We start from the raw sequence: 22084 nt of genomic DNA on the forward strand, positions 1-22084 counted from the left end.
ACACGGGGCAGGTGATCATTCATCGAGCAAATTATCAGAAAATTCTGAACACAGACCAGCTGAGGAGGATGTGACATGTTCACACAAATTTGATACATGAACATGTACAGTAGCTACTTCGTGGGTAGGCAGCTGCGTGTATTAAACATGGAGTCTCCCATGTCCGGCCAAATCCTTTATCCGGATGAGCACCGGTCCCGACATGTCTGGATAGGAGAGGTCAGACTGTACTTTCCCTGGCTTTGGATTAAAGGCTATGTCACCTTCTCATCAACCTGTTAACCTAATGCTGTGTTTTCTCTTTCACATTGACATACTGGATTTTTTTTACATTGTTGTGACGTCTTTAGCAGTATTTGTGCATGTATGTTATATCAAGTGAGAAAGAAAGAAAGAAAGAAAGGAATGAAGGAATGAAGGAAGGAATGAAGGAAGGACGGAATGAAGCAATGAAGGAAGGAATGAAGGAAGGACGGAATGAATGAATGAAGGAAGGAATGAAGGAATGAAGGAAGGAAGGAAGGAGGAAAGGAAGGAAGGCATGAAGGAATGAATGAAGGAATGAAGGAATGAATGAAGGAATGAATGAAGGAATGAAGGAATGAATGAAGGAATGAATGAAGGAATGAAGGAAGGAATGAAGGAAGGAACGAAGGAATGAATGAATGAAGGAATGAAGGAAGGAATGAAGCAATGAAGGAATGAAGCAATGAAGGAAGGAAGGAATGAATGAATGAATAAAGGAATGAAGGAAGGAAGGAATGAATGAATGAAGGAATGAAGAAAGGAAGGAAGGAAGGACGGAAGGAACGAAGGCCAAAAGAAAGAAACAAAAAATTAATGAATGAATAAATTAATGAATTAATATGAATGAATGAACAAATGAATAAATACATACATTGTTACAGAAGCTTCAGAGTAGACGAAAAACTTTGCATTGAAACATGCCATCTGAATATTCAAATTGCCTTACCAACATTTCAATGTGCACTTGGTAGCAATACAACGGTGCCAGAGAACAAGAAAAATTTTCAAAGAAAGAACTCGGGCTCATGTACATAATATCTTTTGATTCTTCTTGAATGACACCTATGAAATAATAGATGTTTAGCAAGCAGATCATTAACAGCGAAGCAAGCTGAAGGTATTGTTTACCATTTGCAGATGAAACAAAAACCCAGCTTTAGTGCTTCAAAATAGTTCTAAAATGTGAGTTAGGGACAAAAACAACCAATATTAAAATGTGAATCATTTGTATTCAATGTTAAGTATTGTTAAATATACAAAATGTGAACAATAGATATACATGTAATAAGATTGTTTCTCGACTAAACTGATAACAGTTATGGTTTATTGAGAAAAATAGTGATATCTCCTTGTATTTTAGGCTTAATTGCAAAATTATTTTATGGAAGGATGTTTTGTGATACTACTGACCTACACATATGCATCAAATGTGATACAGCTTGAATATTTGTTTTCTTTAAATCACTGCTCCCAATGGTAAACAATACCTTCAAATACTGTATGTCTACACTGAAACAATACTTGATAACTACAATGTACATGTACTGTATACACTTATTTTTGCGCGTACAGATATTTTCGCGAATGAGGAAGTCACTGACATTTTCGCGAGATGTTGTTTTCGTGAATTGACATAGAGGCCTAAATAAGCACACTACTATGTTATAGCGTATGGTGACATTTTCGTGTGTTGTTAAATTCACAGTCCAACTGAGATTCGCGAAATTCGTGAAAATTAAACCCTCGTAAAAACAACAGCTTACACAGTATTCATGTATAGCTGTATATCAGAATAATGACAAAAATTACGAACAAGCCAATCAATTGGGGTAAACTGTGTCTGAAATTCAGATCAGCTCAAGACTAACTACTAAATTGAGAGGAACTATCACAGCATCTTCAATCTTCTTTACCTTAAAACAGTCATAATTCTAAAATCAGTACAATTCCCATTATACCTTTCATGATCAAAGGCAAAGCTATTAATAATCATAGAATATATTTTGACAAATCTACAAATGCCTCTATTTGAGTACAGCATTACACATTTGTGTATTAATACAACCCTTCACTACCAGCTATCACGATGCAGGATAACAGCTTGGAGATTGCAAAAACTAGCAAATGGTCCTGAATAATTCATCGCCATTTTCTCTGACAGCACCGTGATGAGAAGCTCCTCTGGTAAGGTTAGCAAAAGTTTGAAATATCATCTGAATAGTGCTACATCTGCCATCTTATCACTCTCTTGGAGCTGGTTCAATTTCAAAATCTTAACCCGTTGAGGATGGGCTGATTTTGCTACAACACACATTTCCCATAGAGCTCTGCCCAAGTATACTCGGGACTCGTCCTCAACGGGTTAATATTTGATGATCATATTTCTGCAGCTACAGGTGGTCAATTGAGCTCTATGCAACATGAGATATCATAATCAGGAAATTATTCTGCACTACACAAGGTGATATTGCAGTAATTGTTTCAGTAAGAATCAATGTCCAGGGACTTCCTATTACACAGTGTTTGTGTTGACAAGCTATTTTGACAGAAAAAAAAAAACAAATCATAAACTCACCTTTTGGGTGGATAATATGCTATCTAGACTGGTTAATATCTATTTTGTTTTAATTATGCTACAATTGCATTTTTTCTTATTTTTTTCTCTTACACAAGATGTAAGGAATATTACACACATAGAGCTGAGGTATCTATGGGTCCCGTATGCTAAAATACAGTGGCACTGCACAATAGTAAGTAGTTGCCATGGCAACAGGTTGACCACGCCCCAGTTTGGCTGTATACATCCGTTTGTAGGGTAAGCTATGGCATCTACAATATTCTTTGCTTGCATAGTTGCAGATGTCTTTATGAAGCACAAAGCTGAAAAACACACGTTAGGGTACAGTCAATCAAAGTGGGCACACATGATGATAATCTTTTTTTCCTCCCATAGTTTGAAAAGAACTTGTCTTGATCTCTTATGCCTGAGCCATAAAGTTGCATTTCATATTTACATAATGATATTGCTATATATTTCACAAAGTGTCAATGATTGGTAACACAAAAAACATTTTAAGTTAATGCAGAATATATGAAAATTTCATCTCATTATTATGATGTTAATAGTTGTCAGACATATTATGTTTGACATAGTATTGTTATTTCTTTCTAATGACCTTCACCACACACATACATGCATACTCTCACACACATACACACAGAAAAAAAAATATATGTATATATGTCTAACATGTAATCACTTCTGTTGTGAGCTGTTTCTCAATTTCTTCATCATTTTTCATCATTTCTGATATCCTGCCATTCTGAGTTGATTCCACACTTTACATTCAACAACCCCTGCTTCTCAATTCTGGCCTTTAAAAACAAACAAATAAACAAACAAACAAAAAACAAACAAAACAAAACAAACAAACAAACAACAACAACAGCACGGGGAAAATGAAACATGAGGATGCTGAGGGTACAGATGAATTCCCAAGCAGCCAGTATCTCCATTCAGTGATGATTAGAGCTGTTGCCATGGCAATCATTCTCCACCACTCCATTTCCAAGGGCGCCCTCTACTGCCATGCCATTAGCCCAGAGGGTCTTCTTGTCTGGTGAGGTCAGTATGTAGACGCCGTTCTCTTCGGCAACTTGCCATGCCACCAGACAGAAGTACCTCATGTAGTCCAAGAAGGATACGACCTTTGACATCAGGTGAGAGGAAACAAGAGAATAAGATGAGAACATCCTCTGCATGTCTGTTACTTTTTACTGAAAAGAATGAGCAATGATCATATGTGACCTGCTACAACAAAAGGATCCTTAAGCCGCCGACGGCTGAGCCGAAAAAAATCGAGTTTGAAGTCACATCATCAAAATTGGTCAAAACCATGGGATTTCTGTTTTTGGCATAATTTTGTAATCTAATGTTTTGGCTATCACATGCCGAAATCTCGAAGCTAAATGATCAAAGGAAGGCAAGAAATCAGCATTTTTCTGGGCCATGATTTTCCGACTTTTAACTTAGCAGAAACATGTCCGAAGATTTGGATTTAGCGGCGCAGCTAGACTCTGCCCCTAGCAGCGAGGGAGTGATCTTATTGGTCAGTGCATGGCATCCTGATTACTGATTGGTGTGCGTAGATTGCCAGCGCTAAGCTTGAATGAACATCGCGGAGGTTGCTAGGAGCATGCCTTCTAATGTCAAGCGGTGAAAACTGTTTCACCCCCCTTGATCATGATAGCGTCAGAAGGAAAACTTTGAAGGCGTTTTTCTCGAAACTGATTTCCTCAACCACTTGACATGCGCTAATAAAATCATTGATATCTCTGCAACCAAATACTTTTAAGAGTTGTGCTATATATGAAATTAAAGTAAAAGAGTAAGGGAATAATATCATGCCATTTTCAGAAAATTGTCCTCCCTTGATTTTCGGATCCTTTTGTTGTAGCGGGTCACATACATGTATCTTCTACATGTTTTTGCTTAGATGGATGCAAGATTGGCTAGGTTTACCCATTTCACCAATTTTCAGTCTTTTGAATCTTCTGGAAATATAGGGTTAATGAACTTGGGAGTTCAAGCTACGCATATTTGAGGTTTGCATACACGCTCTAAAGCATGTTGAGGTTTGCATACGCCCTCTAAAGCATGTTGAGGTTTGCATACACGCTCTAAAGCATGTTGAGGTTTGCATACTCGCTCTAAAATGCGTGCTCTGCTCGGGTGAGGTGTCTGGCAGCTGAAAGTTGATGACGCAAACAAAAGGCTTCTATATTGGAAAATTGGGCGATTTTCAGCATGCATGTATGCTATGGTGGAAATCAATGATTTCTACAAAAAAAAACAAGATCAGTGGTGGAAATGAGCTGCTTGGCAGAGGTCTGCACTCTCACAGTGCTTTCCTAGTTGTAGATGTTATTATAACTACAGTAAGCCGACAGATGTCCAAACTCAACAACTACATTGTACCTTCCTTTCTTACCTAGACAAAAGACAGAATGATATATTACATACCAGAACGATGGGACAGAGGACCAATGTGTCCAGCGGTGATCCCAGGACAGAATTGACCAGCAGGACAAGAAGCCCCAGGTAGGCAGAATTTGTGATGGTCATCTCTGCCTTTACAATGTGCATGGTCTGGGATTAAGGGTCAAACACATAATGAATAATAAGAATAATGAAATACATGAATAAATGAATACTTGAATGAATAAATGAATGAATGAATGAATGTATGTATGTACGAACAAATGACTACTTGACTGACTGACTGACTGACTGAATGAATGAATGAATGTATGAATGAATATATGAATGAATAAATGTATGTATGTATGTATGAATGAATGAATGAATGTACGAATGTATGAATGAATGAATGAATGAATGAATGAATGAATGAATGAATGAATGTATGTACAACTTATGTACTAAAAGTACAAATGACTGACTGATTGAATGAATGAATTTATGAATGAATGAATGAATGAATGTACACTGTATGTATGTATGAATGAATGAATGTATGAATGAATGAATGAATGTATGAATGAATGAATGTATGAATGAATGAATGTATGAATATATGAATGAATGAATGAATGTATGAATGAATGAATGAATGTATGAATGAATGAATGAATGAATGAATGAATGAATGTATGTATGTATGTATGTACTAAAAGTAGAAATGACTGACTGATTGAATGAATGAATTTATGAATGAATGAATGAATGAATGTATGTACACTGTATGTATGTATGAATGAATAAATGAATGTATGAATGAATGTATGAATGAATGAATGAATGTATGATTGAATGAATGAATGTATGAATGAATGAATGTATGAATGTATGAATGTATGAATGTATGAATGAATACAACAGAGATTAATCATTGAATAAATGGGACAAATAAATAGATGAGGGGGATTATATCATCTTTCATGCAAATGTAATACAATTATACTCTGCTGTGAGTGTTCACTTTGGGCAGAGGTGAATCCAAAGTAGTACTCTTCACTGAAGGATGCACCTGAAGTGAATACTGTATACGCTATATATTTCGCGGGGGTTTTATTTTTGCGAATTTCGCGAGTCGGGAGCTATTCGCGAAATTAACAACACGCGAAAATATCACCTTCCAAAATGAATCCCTTGCCTTGATGATACAAACATTTCAGTACTAGTATACCATGTCACGGCTTACCGAACAGACCATACTGGCTAAGCTTGTTTACGCACGTCCACGTCTACTTACGAATACTGTAGAGAGCCAATCCATTACTGCAAGGGGACCACTCGTCAGAAATCTAGCGCGATGGACTTAACCACTTCAAAAATGTTGAATTCTAACTTACTAGTTCGCAGTTTGGCAAGTCTTTTTCATGCAGTGTATAACTAGTATCATTCTTATTTGCTAGTAAGTTGAAAATTCACACTTTCTTTGCTACTTCATATTTTCTCTGGTCCCCCAATCGCGAATTTAACCACTCGCGAAAATGTGTGACAGCGGCAATTCGCGAAAATTTATGTACGCGAAAATTATAGCGTATACAGTATTACTACTGGAGGCACTGAGGCCCATACTTTTAACCAGAAACTAAATATTAGGCGGAGCAAATTTGTTCTATATTTTGGATCAAACATTCAAACAAAAGGATGGACAAAAAGGCAAGAAGTAATTAAGTGGATGCAATGTACCAGTAGAGGGTTCCTACAATGATGGTATGTAGCAGCGATGATGTCACAACCAGAGATTATAAAAGCACACACAGTGCACCACTGAGCCCACTTTAGTAGTCTCTGGTCGTGTTTGCATTGTGATATCCTTTAAAAAATAATGCACTATTTGGAAAATGTTGTCATAGAAAGTGATGTCATCTTCCACGTATCATACCACAAAGTGTCAAACAGGCCAACAGTCTGAAATAGTTACAAATACATAAAATCATGTGAAGCTCTTTAAACAAATAACTATAGAGGATGAATTTTCGATTTAAAATATGCTACTGATGTACTCACAATGATTTTTGTAGCGATCTTTGCAGCAGCAGTTCCAATGATGAGCATGAAGACGCAGGGTTGTTGGTTGATAGAATCACTTCCGGGTGAGACCCAGAGTAGGACTGTCAGACCGACAAGCGCCACCATTGGGTAGATAGGGGGCAGTTTTCTAGAGTCCTGGATAAAAAGCATTTACGTGTCAGTGTGTTCTAACACAGCTTGTTAATACATGTATATCCTATAGGAGATATAATTATACAAAGTATAACTCCAGCTCAGCTTCTGTTTTTTTTTTGACCAATGTAGGGCAGACAAAACAAATGGAAAGTCATCTGTGTTGTCTAGTTTGACCAATAGTTCTGTGAGCTTCATTGCATGAAAATGGGAAATAAAGAACTTTTAATGTTTTGCCATAAATGTCTACAAGGCAAGTTTCCCGTACAATGCTTCAAACTATTAGTAGTATACCATATACACGTACAGTAGGTTCCTTCACAAATGTGACTCGCCACAATGGTTCCAGGCAAAAGTCGCTAGAGCAAATTTCGTCCTATAAGAGGGGTAACAAAATTTTGACCATTATTTATGTCAATTTTTTTTTTTCTCACAGAAATAGAATCTTTGATATGTTTTCTACATCTACATTCTTTCAGTGAGCGAATCAGAAAGCCCTGTGGTGGCTACGGGCAGAGCTTAATTTGCTTGGATATTGTCTTTGAGCAAGAGGTGAATCTTTAAAGCCTGTTTCTCAAAACGGTACAGGAGAATACAAGTGTTTTATATCAATGCAAAGCTCATAAAATGGGCAATTAAAAGTGTGATTCATTGAAAAAAAAAAATTTCAAAATTCCAGACTTTCGCCTGAAACTGTTGTCTCCAGTCACAAATGTGGTTTCTCTTTACTGGTCGAATGGCATGGATTGAGTGTGATGGTAACAAAGGAAATTGTGAGTCTCTTACAGCAACAATGGGCCCTGTCTTGGTTGCCTTGGATGTGGGCTGTTGGGCGGTGTAGATTTCATGCAGTGTGGAAACTGTGCAACTGAGAAATGTGATCACACCGAAGCCAAGGATGAGATAACGCAGCTCCACACCAATCAACGGAGCCTGGTGGAATGGAAACGTGAAGAATCTCGGCAAATGAGAAACATGCTACAGTACACAGAGAACAGTGTTAAAAGTCATGAATTATTCATTTATTCTTTATTACAAGAAACCATAATTATTGGTCGTGATCAGGTAGTGGACCACACTTCAATCTCCAAATCTCCAGATCAGTTCTATTGGCTTCTTTGGGAACACAACAATCACAGGTTCTGTATTTGGCTGGCTCCCCTTAATTGTGCTCGGTAGATAATTTCATACCAGTCATGCTGTTTCCCCCAACTGCATCAGAGCCAGACCAGATGACCGCTATCTGGTGGATTTAAGAGTTGCATCTCAGATGTGGTCCAGATATGGATTTAAAATCCCCACAGTCCAGCTCAGCAGCTCCCTTTATTTGGACCTGCTAGAGGTCTGTTAATCTGAGTGTGATGGTGTAAATTCTTTGGAAGATTGCACTGGCTGGACCATCCAATGACCGCTGCTGGCTGCATACATTGTACATCATGGTCAGCTTGTGGTCAGTGGTCAGCCGTCTAGGTTGCCCTCTTTCACAGCCATGCTTGGTTCAAGTCTTATTCAGACTGCAAACGCCAACATTATCGATGCACAAAGTGGATACATGGATCAAATATTAAAAAGAAAACACTCATTTTAGTTCACGTTGCATTCTTACTAGTCATCTTTTTTTCATCATCTTGAGTGTTACTTCAAATTTTGTGTACTCTACTATTGGAAACAGCAGAGAATGACTGAAGATTGAATATCGATCACAGAATGCAATATTCATGACAGGTCCACATGTCCCAGTTTGAGTTCTGGATGTTGTCGAGAAAATTAAGCTAAAACAAAATGCATAATCCAAAGTGATGAAACGATGACAGAGTAAATCAGACGGGGATCTACTCAGTCACAAATCTGACCCAGATGCGGATCAAATCCTTGGGGGGCAACTTGCCTCTCTGGGTTTGAGGCTTGACACAGTGGATGAGCTAGTAAAGAAAATATAATGGATGGCAGGTGGTGTGAAGGGCACCATTCCCCTTTTGAACACAGATGCACTCTCTTACAGAGTGGCCAGGTACAATTTATATCTTACTACTTACCTTTCTAGCACAACCTCCTACATGAGAGTCATCGACTTGTTTGCTAATAACTCTGTCGATTAGCTTGTAAGTGATATGTACCCTCGTCTACTTGACACCACACAATCCGGCTCTAAAGCTGTTAGACATATCACTTAATTACGGATGGATGTTTGTACTTGAAGAAATCAGATAATGTGGACGATATATGTGAGGACTATCCAGCTTTAGCAGCTTCTGATTAATCAATTCACCCTTCTTCACTTCCCATATTTGAATGAACTTTTAAAATGGACAATAACAAGTATTAAGTCTCTTAGGTTTTGGTTTTATATGTAACTTTTGAAGTGTTTTATATGATTTTTAACTGTATGTTTATTTGTTGTATACTTATGCTTTGCAACTTTAAAATCCTGTGTGAACACATTTTGTTTTTCAAAGTCATGTCTATGTATACTCACACTGTATAGTCTTCAGACCTTTTGATGAATAAGATGACTAAAACCATTTGAATGAATGAATAAATAAACTAAGACCCGAGACCTGAGTGAATTATTTGACTGAGACCATTAATTCTGGCTCATCTTATGTACTTCCATTATTATTTCACCTAAACTATGATTTGTCAAAATCCATAGACTTTACCATTCTTGGAATACATGTACATCATCATGATTTACTTCCATGATAGTGAAGGATATGATAAAAAAAATATCATATTAACAGCATAAGGAACATAGTGATGAGTGTATCAAATAATAAATGACAATGAATGCAGACTGAGTAATGGCACCCAGTTGTGACACGTAAGCATCAACAATTATGCATGACGTGGTGTGGCTATGTGACAATTAATTAATATCTGAGCAAATTAATGTGATAGGTGTTTATGGAAGGATGAAATCTAGACAGGTGAGATGTAAGAGAGAAGCGGTCGCTATTAGAGCTCGGAGCCGTGTCCTTCCACCACTCGGGGTTAAAACTGGCCTGGAATTCATTCACCTGAGTCATCCATAGACGCGGTCCATACACAGACGTCAGGAGGAACATGCCACAGTACATTAGCAAGCCTTCGGTCACGTCGATCCTGATCAAAGGGGTGAAATTGACACGCACGTCACGTGGGGGAAAAATGCAAACAAAGAAGGAAAGAGAGGCAAAAAAAACAAAACAACAGAGTTAATTTTATCTGCAGTGTTGAGACTGGTGAATGGATGAGACTGTGAAGGGAGAAAAAGAACAGCAACAATGACACTATTTGATCTTTGAGTGGATCTAGGTCAGGTACTAGAAAGCATGACTCTTAACAACTGACATATTATTATACCATCTATTGTACATAGCAGGCACAAAGTCCACACAGACACAGCATAGGTTGTATAGCAATTAAGAAGAAACACTATAAACTGAACAAGCAAATATACCCCTTTTTATTGTTATTTCCTGGGTCAGGAACGAATTTACTTTGTGTCACATGCAGCCGAGTCTGGTGGGTCAGAAAATAAAAGAGATTATCATGGGGACAATATCTAAAGGAGATAATCTCACCGCAGACTTGAGAAAAACAGACAGACAGACGGGCAGACAGACCAACAGACCGACAGGATGTTGGCTTCTTACTCAGAGATCCGTCTAGCTTCTACAGTTATTTAAAGTTTGACACGTCTGCATGCTTGTATCACGTGGCAAATAAGGAAGAGCACACTTCTGCAGCCAAGAGCGATTTGTCGACACTTGACTAGAGCAGCTTAAAGGACAATTAAGGGCATGTTCAAACTTTAAATAGTCCGACAAGAAAGGGTAAAAGTTTCTAAGCACTACAGCAAATATTTGATCAAGATCAGAGGGAAGTTAAGATGTTGTGAAGTTCTGCTTTTTTTTTCACAGAACTGTTCTTGCATGTTCAGTGTGAATGCGTAAATGAGTGAGTTGATGATGTCATCACATTACAACTTGCACATAGTTTGTACACAAGGTCTTGAAATTTCTCATTTTCCTTCGTTCAAATGCAATTATGCCCTAGTTTCAAATCCAAATTTAGGTATATGATTATTACTTGAAGACCCTCAGCTGGAAATAATACTACCCGAATGATATACAATGTTACATGTATGTCAGAAAAACGGAATTTTTCATATTGGGTTTTTCGTCCATGTTCAATGAAAAATTGTGGGATGATGTCATTGACCCCGTTTACAGTGCGAGACTCGGCCGCGGCCGAGCCCTCCTTCACTTCAGTGTAAACGCGCAAAAGGCCAAATGCGAGGCCAAAATTGGCCTCGCATTTGGCCACACTCTGGAGGTGGTCTCGGCCGCGGCCGGGCTCGTAAACGCAAACTGCGCCAAATGCGCGGCCAATTTCAGTCTGGCTTCCAAACCCTCTGCCTGTACTATTTCGCTATTCAGGATATTAACCCCCTCAACGTCGAAAACTAATATAGTTTACGGTGGTTTTGTCCTGCAAAGGTGCCCGAACGACAACTTCGTCGCCACGGAATTCAGTTGGCATATCAGTTGGCATATCAGTTATGACAAAATAATTCAGTTGGCATATCAGTTACGACAAAATAGTGAAAGGTTTGAATCAAAAGCGTGGCCGAGCCCGGCAGTGTAAATGGACAAAATTGCAGGGCCCGGCCTCGCAATTGAGGCTGGGCTCAGCCGCGGCTCGGCCGCGGCTCGGCCCAGTCACGCACTGTAAACGGGGTCTGTATCAGCCCACTCATTTGGATATTCATAACAACTGTTTGAGAACTGTTTTGCAAAAATGAGCAAATCTTCAACATTTCATAACTTTTTTATCTTTGATCACATGTTGAAAAAAAAAAATTACTTGTAAATTGTTTGCCTTTTTTTCTAAATCAATTCATTTATGGTCCTGAATTGTCCTTTTCAAGACAGGTGGTCACATTCTTGTCACATTCCAATATGGGAGAAAACCAAGTTGTAGTTATCATGCATATGCCTATGTGAAATGTGCACTTTACAGCTGTACAAACATTCAAACGAATAAAGTCAATCTGACTTTTATAATACAGTACTCGCCGCGTAATTGGGTATCGCTTATACCGGTACTCCGTTTAATTGGGTAGAAATGTCAAAGTCAGTTCCAATGCACATTAAAATTACCTGATAATCGGGTTGCCTCTCCGCATAAATGGGTCAATAATTTTCTTCTTATCTACTTTCTACCCACATTTTATCACTGATATAACACTTTGAGAAATCATGAATGTCAAATTTTCCACGTTAGCGAGGAGTCTTAGTCAAACCACAAAGTTTTATGAAGACATATTTGTCTTCATAAAAAGAGTGTAAATTAATGCTCCTGACTGAGCAAACCGCAAGGTATGTATAATGTGCCGTGCAAGCACGCGTGTTAAGCATACAGTGTAGGTGTTCGGTGCAGTGTACAATGCATGTACATACACATTGTGTGTGTCAAATGTGAATGAGACGTGTTCTTCTGTTAATCGGGTACTCCGCTTAATCGGGAAAGAAACGCTCTGCCCGAGCCTACCCGATTATGCAGAGAGTACTGTAAAATCTTTCTGTACAATTACATGTTTTTAATTCAATGGAACTGCTTTTGCACAAAGCCTGGTGGCTTAAATTTGCTTTATACCAGCTATGTTTTTTTTTTCTCCTTCATGGCGTCTCAAAAGAAAACTATAGGCACATTTTGTTTTTGTCAAACCATTCGCTCCTCTTGAACAAATCTAAAAACTCCTAAACCAGACTCTTCATTAATTCGTGTCCGGTTGATATGGATGTGATGGGCTTATGCTCTTAACACAACAAAGTACATGTGCCACAAACAATGGCAAAAGCTTCTTCAAACAGTCAACTACGTTTTCTGCTTATTATTCACAAAGCACTCTCAAGCAAAGTGGACATACATGTAAAACATATAGACGGTCTGATATCAGTGACCGAGTTATGGTATAGCGATACTTACTTGCCAAAATTCATGTATCCTGTTATGTAATTCAGCCACTGGGTTTCATAAAACAGAACGACGGTGGCCAGTTCAAAGACTAGGACGAGGTTGGGGTGGGATCCGATCTGAAGCATGCAGGCCATCTCTACGGCAAGGAGACCTGGGACACGATTGAACACAGGCATAGAGGGATTGGAGAGAAGGATTGAAGACAAACATACAGACAGACAGACAGAGGGGAGAGACAGACAGACAGAAAAGACACACAGAGACGAAGGCGAGAAAGGCAAAAAGGGAATAAAACCCTGGAATCAAACGTGGAATTGCTACGAGAAGGAAAGGCACTAGATGAAAATTTGCACAATTTGACTATTGAACCTTTGGTTCAGATGCCTCTCTTCGTGATTCTAAATTTAACACAAAAGCACCTACTACTCACCACCACACAGGATGCACAGATAGCATTTTTCAGAGGTGGGGGCCACTGAATGTTTTTTTTTTTAGAGGGGGGCTGCTGGACCAGGATGGGGGGTTAATGTAAAATACGTAGTTCGTAAGATACGTAGTTCGCTGCCTAATCATGAGAATCTCATAGATTGTGTACAAATGCGACACGTGCATGCGGATCGGAACTTGAGATACGTAGTTCTGCCAGCCACTCAAGCTACCTCAATGAAGGGGTACGATCAGGCAAAAATACGTAACTATCATTACAGTTACCTGCTACATATCTCAAGTTACGTAGTTCTGCCAGCTCAATGACGTCATTTTTACCCCAAAATCTTGATATTTGAGAATTTTAATTTAAAAATTACAAAGAGTTATAACATCATATTTTAACATATTAAGCATGATGTTATGAAAAACTCAATAAGCAAAAAAAAAAAAATATATATATATATATATAAATATATATCAAAAAAATCGAGATTGTGTGATGGTACAATTGATTATGATGCCTCCTTCTGCAAATTCAAAAGCACCTAACAACCACAATTAACTTTTAACTTGACAGATACATTATACAGGTAGCATTTTCACAAAGATACTGGTATTATATGGGATGAGAGGAATAACAGATGTCCGTTTGGTAATAGGCTGGATTTAAAGGGGGAGGACAGATGTAAGTATGGAGGGTTTTTGTTGTTCTGGACAGTGGTCTGGTAGAAGTGTTTTGGTTAAAGAAGGGCAGCTAAGAAGAGATAGTGGAGGGGGATGGGTTGTTCATTTCAGATAGAATATCCACTTTTTTTTATTTAACTGTATTTTGTTTTCATTTTACTTGTTATGATGAAAATTGAAATGAGAGTTTCAATCATTGCTTTTCTTAATTACCTCCGACAAGGAAGGGGGAGGTTAGGTGATCATCGGCGATGATTTGTCTGTTTGCAAAATAACTCAAAAAGTTGAATATAGATAAAAATGAAACTTGCACAAAAAGTTGACATTGACACAAGGAACACCTCATTCAATTTTGGTAGTGATCCCGAAATTTTTGTGGATTTTTGAAGGATTTTTTGGTCTTCCCCTACTGGCATGTAAGGTCTATGAAGTTGGGGTTCAAGCTGCATAGTAGTGGAGGTTTACATACATGCACTATTAAAGTGCCTGTTCTGCTCGGGCAAGGTGCCGTGCAATGATGTAAACAAAATTATGCTTTTATTTTGGGAAATTGCATGCATGTAAGGGTGGAAATGAGTTGCTGGCTTGGTGGAGGTCTGTGCTCTCCAAGCACTTTTCTAGTTTCTACTTCAAAGTGCTGAAATTTTACGTTGTAAAGTAATACTGAATTGAATTGCTGTTTTTAGTATTATTTGAATGGAAGTGAATAAATTCTGGGGGGGGGGGGGAGGGGGAAAATATATGCTATAACCCAAAATATGCATATACTGTATTAGGATGCCCAAAGGTACTTAGAGTAAATTAGTTGTCCAGATTTTCCATCAGAATTCAGTATAGCCTAGGGATGTCATACCAATTCAAACTTGACCTGGTTACGGACGAAGTAGCAAGCCCACTCTAGCCTGCCCATATGCAGTTAGAGAAACTTGCCCTACCGGTACTTTTCCATCAGTAGGCCTATTCAGTAAAACCTACCAAACTTGACCTACATTGTAGTTATATAGCTAGCCCACTCAGTTGTAGCAATTGATGTGCATCAGTCCAACAAGAAGGCCATATTGACACAATGGGATCTACTCGTGGAGGACGCGTCCCAAGTATACTTGGGCAGATGTCTATAAATGGGAAATGCGTGTTGTAAGTAAATCAGCCTGTCCTCAACGGGTAAATACCGCGGGTTAATACCGTCGGTAAAACTCTATTAAATTTTCCACATGTCCATTCAAATTGATCAGCAAAGTACTGTATCAGAAGTATGCTCCAGCATGCATGACAAGTAGCAGACAAAGCACACAGGTTCACAATTTTACAGACCTGTATAACACAAATTATTGCTAAAGATTGATTGACAAACTGCCCTCCATTGACATGAATATGTCCCCATAACCAGTGTTCTCTAAAAGGGGGGGGGGGGATCTATTAATTTTTGTACCCCCATAACTTTTTTTTTCTCATCATGGCTACTCCTAGAAGACTAAAAAAATCAATGTTTGTTTTATATGTGGATGAAGGGCAATTTGTTGATCAGTTTCCATCAAAAAAAAAATCTTGATGCACAAATTCATCAATCACTATTTGCTATCTATTGTATCAGAAACAGATGAGGGGGGAAAAGGGTATGGATCACATTGATTTCAGATTTAGAGTGACCTGTATCTTCCTTTTTCATTTCTTTCATTCCCAAAGTGAAACGTCATCTTCAGATAAGATTTAGAACAATTTGATGAAACCTGTGGAAGGGAAGGCTAAGTTTGGTACGAAACTACACAATGAAAATTTGAAGGATTCTTAAAGGCATTATTTACCATTTGCAGATGAAACAAAAACCCAGCTTTAGTGCTTCAAAATAGCTCTGACAAGTGAGTTAGGGATAGAAACAACCAATGTAAAAACTTGAATCAGTATAATCAGTGTTAAGTCGTTGTCAAATTTACAATATGAGAACAATAACTATAATAAAAATGTTTCTTGACTAAACCATCTACAGTTATGGTTTACTGAGAAAAGAAGTGATATTTAAATATCTTAGGCTTTATTGCAAAATCTTTAATGGTAGGATGTTTTGTGATACAACTGACCTACACATATGCATCAAATGTGATATCTCGAGCATTTTTTAAATCACTGCTCCCGATGGTAAAAAGCACCTTTAATAAATATTGAACTCTTAAACTGATATACACATAGAAAGGTGTAGTGAGCTTACTGTTGGAAACAGCATCGAATCCGTGGTCGAAAATCTCTGCCACGTCGTTGTTACAGCCAGTTCGAAATTGATGTTTGCCATCGATGCAGTCTAAGGTCTGGTAGGTAAAGGCTGACACACAAGCAAACAGGTAGAGCCAGCCTGGTGCCTGCATGGGGAGGAAAGGAAATCAAGTCAACATACTGTATACGCTATATATTTCGCGGGGGTTTTATTTTCGCGAATTTCGCGAGTCGGGAGCTATTCGCGAAATTAACAACACGCGAAAATATTACCTTCCAAAATGAATCCCTTGCCTTGATGATACGAACATTTCAGTACTAGTATACCACGTCACGGCTTACCGAACAGACCATACTGGCTGAGCTTGTTTACGCACGTCCAGGTCTACTAACAAATACTGTAGAGAGCCAATCCATTATCGCAAGGGGACCAGTCGTCAGAAATCTAGCGCGATGGACTTCAAAAATGTTGAATTCTAACTTACTAGTTCGCAAAGTTTGGTAAGTTTTATTCATGCAGTGTATCACTAGTATCATTCTTATTTGCTAGTAAGTTGAAAATTCACACTTTCTTTGCCACTTCATATTTTCTCTGGTCTCCCAATCGCGAATTTAACCACTCGCGAAAATGTGTGACAGCAGCAATTCGCGAAAATTTATATACGCGAAAATTATAGCGTATACAGTATTACATTCAGACGATAAGCCCTAACCTCAAGGTTAAAGGGACATTCCAGACGATTTTCATAATTTCACATCATGTAGTTCATAAATCAACAACTCCATGTACAGATTTGTGGAATCTATAGTGGTTCTTGAGCAGAGAAATATTACTTTGAAAAATCGTAAACAAATTGCACTGAACAAGGATGATGACATAGGAGGTTCACATGTTTCAGAAATGTAGCAATGTAATTCCATTACAATACCGCTTGCTTGCGAGTTCACTTGTGTATAATCTATGCATGCCTTCTTCTTTTGTTCTGCTTCCTTGAGTCCCAACTCATGCATTCTTATGGCGACTCTGCCATGTCATCATCCTTGTTCAGTGCAATTTTTTCTAAATTTTGAAAATATTCTTATTCTTCATCCCAATTATCACAAATTCTGAAATTCTGTCCTCAGTAAAACTAATCTATAGTTGTTCAAATGTAAAAATCTGAAAATCATCCGGAGGTCTCCTTTAAGCTCTTGCCCCCTAACTTTGGTGTGCGTCCACACAACGCAGCTTAACCTTGAGGCCCCTTTGAGTGGTTGATTTTTGTGTCCACACAGTGCTTAACTACGAGTGGGGACCCCCCCCCCCCCTCATGGTTAGAGTGCTACCTTAAACCACAAGATATCTTGTGGCTCTTAACATCGAGCTAACCTCGAGGTTAGCTAACCACAAGTGCGTCTACATGGCCCCTAACTACAAGCTTAACCTCAAGGTTTCCTAACCTCGAGGTTAAGGCTTGTCGTCTGAATGTAACTAATGAGGACGTCATCCAGTCATTACTACTTTCTAGCTCACTTGACCATTCAACCCATCACGTTCAAAGAGCACACTCTTTGGCTTGATAATATGATGTTACATGTAAGTTCATGCATGCACGGATGTGCAGCATGCACACTACAAAGGTTAATTGCATTATTAATATGGTGTAAAATGTAACTGACTTGAAGATACTGTATAAAAATCATGATATATTTGCGGCATGAATTTTTCACGAATTGGAGCCAATGGCCTTTTTTGCAGCATGAAATTTTCTCTAACTGCCACTGTCACTCAATGCATACAGCGTAAACAATAACTTTCGCATGCATTTTAATTTCGCGAATCTTGGCACTCGCGAAATTCGCGAAATCAAAATGCATGCGAACATTCCTCGTTTTACAGTAGACATTCTATCAAACTGCTACCTGTATGAGGTTTTGCTACATGGTTTTTCTTTGCTCATTTTTTCCACTAATAACAGAAGAAAACTGGTTTATTGATGTTTCAAATCAAAGGTTAGCCAGGAATTTGATGGCCATTTTCAAATGACACCAAGGGACTCCAAATACCTCATGGTTTTTGTTTTGTTACATGCTAAACAAATGATACGATCATTACCCTTCCAATCATGATAGATGCTTTTACACGCTATAAAAAGGGACTACATGTGTAGAAAAGTACTGTACGTAATAATTCATCTTCCAATTATTGCTATACCGGTACTCATTGTTATGATGTTAAAGGGATGATACTAGTTTTGGTAGAGATTAGGATTGGGCTCATATAAACCTTTTGCGAGATACCAAAACCTATTTATAAAATAATACAGAGCAAACCATTCCAGGAGGAATTCAAAGTTTTATTAGATGAAAATCGGTTTCGGGATTGCTGAGACATCCAAAAACAAAGTAAAACAAAGCGATCCTAATAAAAGGTGGATCCCACCTTTTACTACATGTAGGATTGCTCTATTTTGGATATTATACAGCCATTTCAAAACTAATTTTCATCACAGAAACGCTGAATCAATCTTGGAATTACATTCTCTTTCATATTTTCTAAGAGGTTTCTCATTATCTCACAAAAAAAAAAAAAAAAAATGTTAGAAACGTGAAGTTAGGTCTCAACCACAACTACACAATCCCTTTAATCATTACTGTAATACTATTCTCATGGTCAAAATTGTCACTATCAGCATGACTGTAATAAACTTCGTTGTATGACATAGTCTGATTTGAAGTACACATTTGTAGGCCTACACTGTAGCTCTACTGTCATGTAGTAGACTGATGCAGTCTATACTGTATGTTCCTCTTTCAGAATCAAGTACTGTATACGCTATATATTTCGCGTGGGTTTTATTTTCGCGAATTTCGCGAGTCGGGAGCTATTCGCGAATTTCGCGAGTCGGGAGCTATTCGCGAAATTAACAACACGCGAAAATATTACCTTCCAAAATGAATCCCTTGCCTTGATGATACGAACATTTCAGTACTAGTATACCATGTCACGGTTTACCGAACAGACCATACTGGCTAAGCTTGTTTACGCACGTCCACGTCTACTTGCGAATACTGAAGAGAGCCAATCCATTATCGCAAGGGGACCACTCGTCAGAAATCTAGCGCAATGGACTTAACCACTTCAAAAATGTTGAATTCTAACTTACTAGTTCGCAGAGTTTGGTAAGTTTTTTTCATGCAGTGTATAACTAGTATCATTCTTATTTGCTAGTAAGTTGAAAATTCACACTTTCTTTGCCACTTCATATTTTCTCTGGTCCCCTAATCGCGAATTTAACCACTCGCGAAAATGTGTGACAGCGGCAATTCGCGAAAATTTATGTACGCGAAAATTATAGCGTATACAGTACTAGCTATAATTATTTTAGCATCTTCATTAGACTGTGAGAGAGAGCCGAACAGTTTCTGCACCCAAACATGTGGGGGAGCAAAGCCTCAGACCTACCTCATTGGCCCGAATTCACGAAGGTGGTATAATTGAAACCATGGTTTAAACCATTGATGGACAAAGACCGTACTTTTGTATGTTCACATGGCCAATTTCATTACGAAATTGGTCATTTCGTCAATTTCGTCGACAAAATGTTCATTTCCTTACGAACATGGTAACATGACGTTGACATGAAAGACCATGTACAGTGTAATTCCATGAGGAATTCAACGTTTATTTGATGAAAATTGGTTTTGAAATGGCTGAGATATCCAAAACAGAGCGATTCTAATAAAGTGTGGGACCCATCTTTTATCGCGATGGCTTTGTTTTACTTTGTTTTAGGATGTGTCAGTCATTCCAAACCCAATTTTCATCAAATAAACTTTGAATTCCTCTTGAAATGGTATGTTCTGTACTATTTCATAAGTGTTTTCTTGGTATCTCGCAAAAAAGTTAAAAGCCCAATCCTCATCTCCACCAATACTGTACCTTCCCTTTAATATGAGTCACGTGAACGAGACAAGGTGACTCTCTTATCATCTGTTCAACTGTGAAGTCCTTCATTTTGCTGATGGCATTAATGCATGTACATGTACGTTATTGAGAACAGGAAATTTTCCATGGAAAAATCCTCAAGGCCATACATGCCACATACACTGAATGACTATAGTACAATGACTCAGTCACACACGAACAGTCTGTACAAATACTACATTGTCTCTGCCGCCACATACAGCAACATTGATCCACACAAATCAAATAATACGCTCTGCTTAATACAAGTTATGTACATGTTTACAAACATGCAGTTCTATCTAAATCTCTATTTCAATTTTTTATGCACATGCATCCCATATATTCAGGTCACACACTTTGCAGAGACCCTTGTGCAAACATTGTCTCAGCAACTAGTGCATAGCAGTTCTCCTAGCTTGTTTTGCCATGGTTCATAGTTTTGTATTGTAGATATCCCACAGATAATAAAGTTGCTGCATATCATGCAGGGGTGCATATCATGCAGGGGTGCACAGGACTGGCAAAGATGTATTAAAAGAAAAAAAAAATTGGCTCATCCTTCATTCACTTTATTTTTCCATCACAACGAAAAAGCACTTGACCTATTGCTTTCAGAAAGCAGGGGGAATAATATTACCCTTCACATTTTTAGTCAGTAAAAAGTCAAGGAAATGTGTACCTTTCATTTAAAAGAAAAATGAAATTTTGATGTAGAAATTTTGTTGAATTTTCTTTTTATTCTCTTATTGTTCTTGTGTATTATCACAACTTACTGTCAAAGTAACTTCTCATCCAGCTATGGCTGCATCGACACCTTTTAGAATTCATAACTTTTGAATGGATTGTTTGGTTTTCCCCCAAATTTTCATGATGTGTTCTACTAATGATAATATTGTTGCATTCACTCTTCCCCAGGCCGGGGCTTCATTCCCAACTTCTTGCTCTTATCACACTGCTTAATATAATATCAGGACCAATTGCCCAGTCTGCTAAACTAATTTACCTGGCATTTTGATAACACAGAGACCTACAGCCAAATTTTACCATTCATCTCTTTCACAGCATTCACTTTTGAAGGAAGCAACCTCATATTGAATTACAATACACTGTACAATTGTATATTAGGATACCATATAATTTGCCAGCACATTTTGCAAATCAAAACTCCCAAGGCAATTGCTGAAGTGGTTAAGATAAAACCACTGAAAAAAAGACAGGGCACAGTGTACAGGATCCTGGCTACTACACAGTGTGCAAGATTCAATACGATTCATATCTCTGGCTGGTGATGAAGTGTTTACATTTCCAAACTTTTCTTACTTGCTGAACATGTGTTGGTATCAACAATTACATTGTACAATGTACATCTGAAGGTCCCACTATCATTCCAGTGAAAGTTAGTTCAGTGTACATTGTAGGTTAAAGGGGAATTTCATCACAGTATCATATTTCTTTGCATGAAGCAGAAGAATGTACATTGTAATAGATATGAAAAAAAAATTAAGAAAGAAATTAGATGTTACACACACACACACACACACACACACACACACACACACACACAAGTTTGGAACTCTTCAGGTTTGGAGAGGCTAATACACAGGATTTTTTGTAATCTTTCTATGTTT

General features: G+C 38.1%; 1 protein-coding gene across 1 annotated transcript; it reads right to left on the bottom strand.

Moving 5' to 3' along the window:
- Positions 1 to 3206: 3206 nt before the first annotated feature.
- Positions 3207 to 18614, bottom strand: LOC139710746 (choline/ethanolaminephosphotransferase 1-like). The gene is made up of 9 exons (XM_071622663.1): positions 18603 to 18614; positions 16506 to 16653; positions 13196 to 13337; positions 10240 to 10324; positions 9076 to 9144; positions 8009 to 8200; positions 7067 to 7225; positions 5051 to 5176; positions 3207 to 3735 (listed from the first exon to the last, which is right to left on the bottom strand). Exons 1-9 carry the CDS (start codon positions 18612 to 18614, stop codon positions 3544 to 3546), a joined length of 1125 nt encoding a protein of 374 aa, XP_071478764.1. The 3' UTR covers positions 3207 to 3543.
- Positions 18615 to 22084: the final 3470 nt, after the last annotated feature.

The sequence above is a fragment of the Diadema antillarum genome, unplaced genomic scaffold, assembly GCF_040938485.1.
Source record: "Diadema antillarum isolate AM-2024a unplaced genomic scaffold, OU_Dant_1.0 seq00001558_RagTag, whole genome shotgun sequence".
Lineage (NCBI taxonomy): Eukaryota > Metazoa > Echinodermata > Echinoidea > Diadematoida > Diadematidae > Diadema > Diadema antillarum.

What these genes read in the sequence shown, in the direction of transcription:
- LOC139710746 (XM_071622663.1), bottom strand. An exon ending in ATTCGATGCTGTTTCCAACA is followed by an intron (nt 13,338 to 16,505) that starts GTAAGCTCACTA and finishes ATCGTGTCCCAG; the next exon opens with GTCTCCTTGCCGTAGAGATG. An exon ending in AGACAGGGCCCATTGTTGCT is followed by an intron (nt 7,226 to 8,008) that starts GTAAGAGACTCA and finishes CTTTTTATCCAG; the next exon opens with GACTCTAGAAAACTGCCCCC.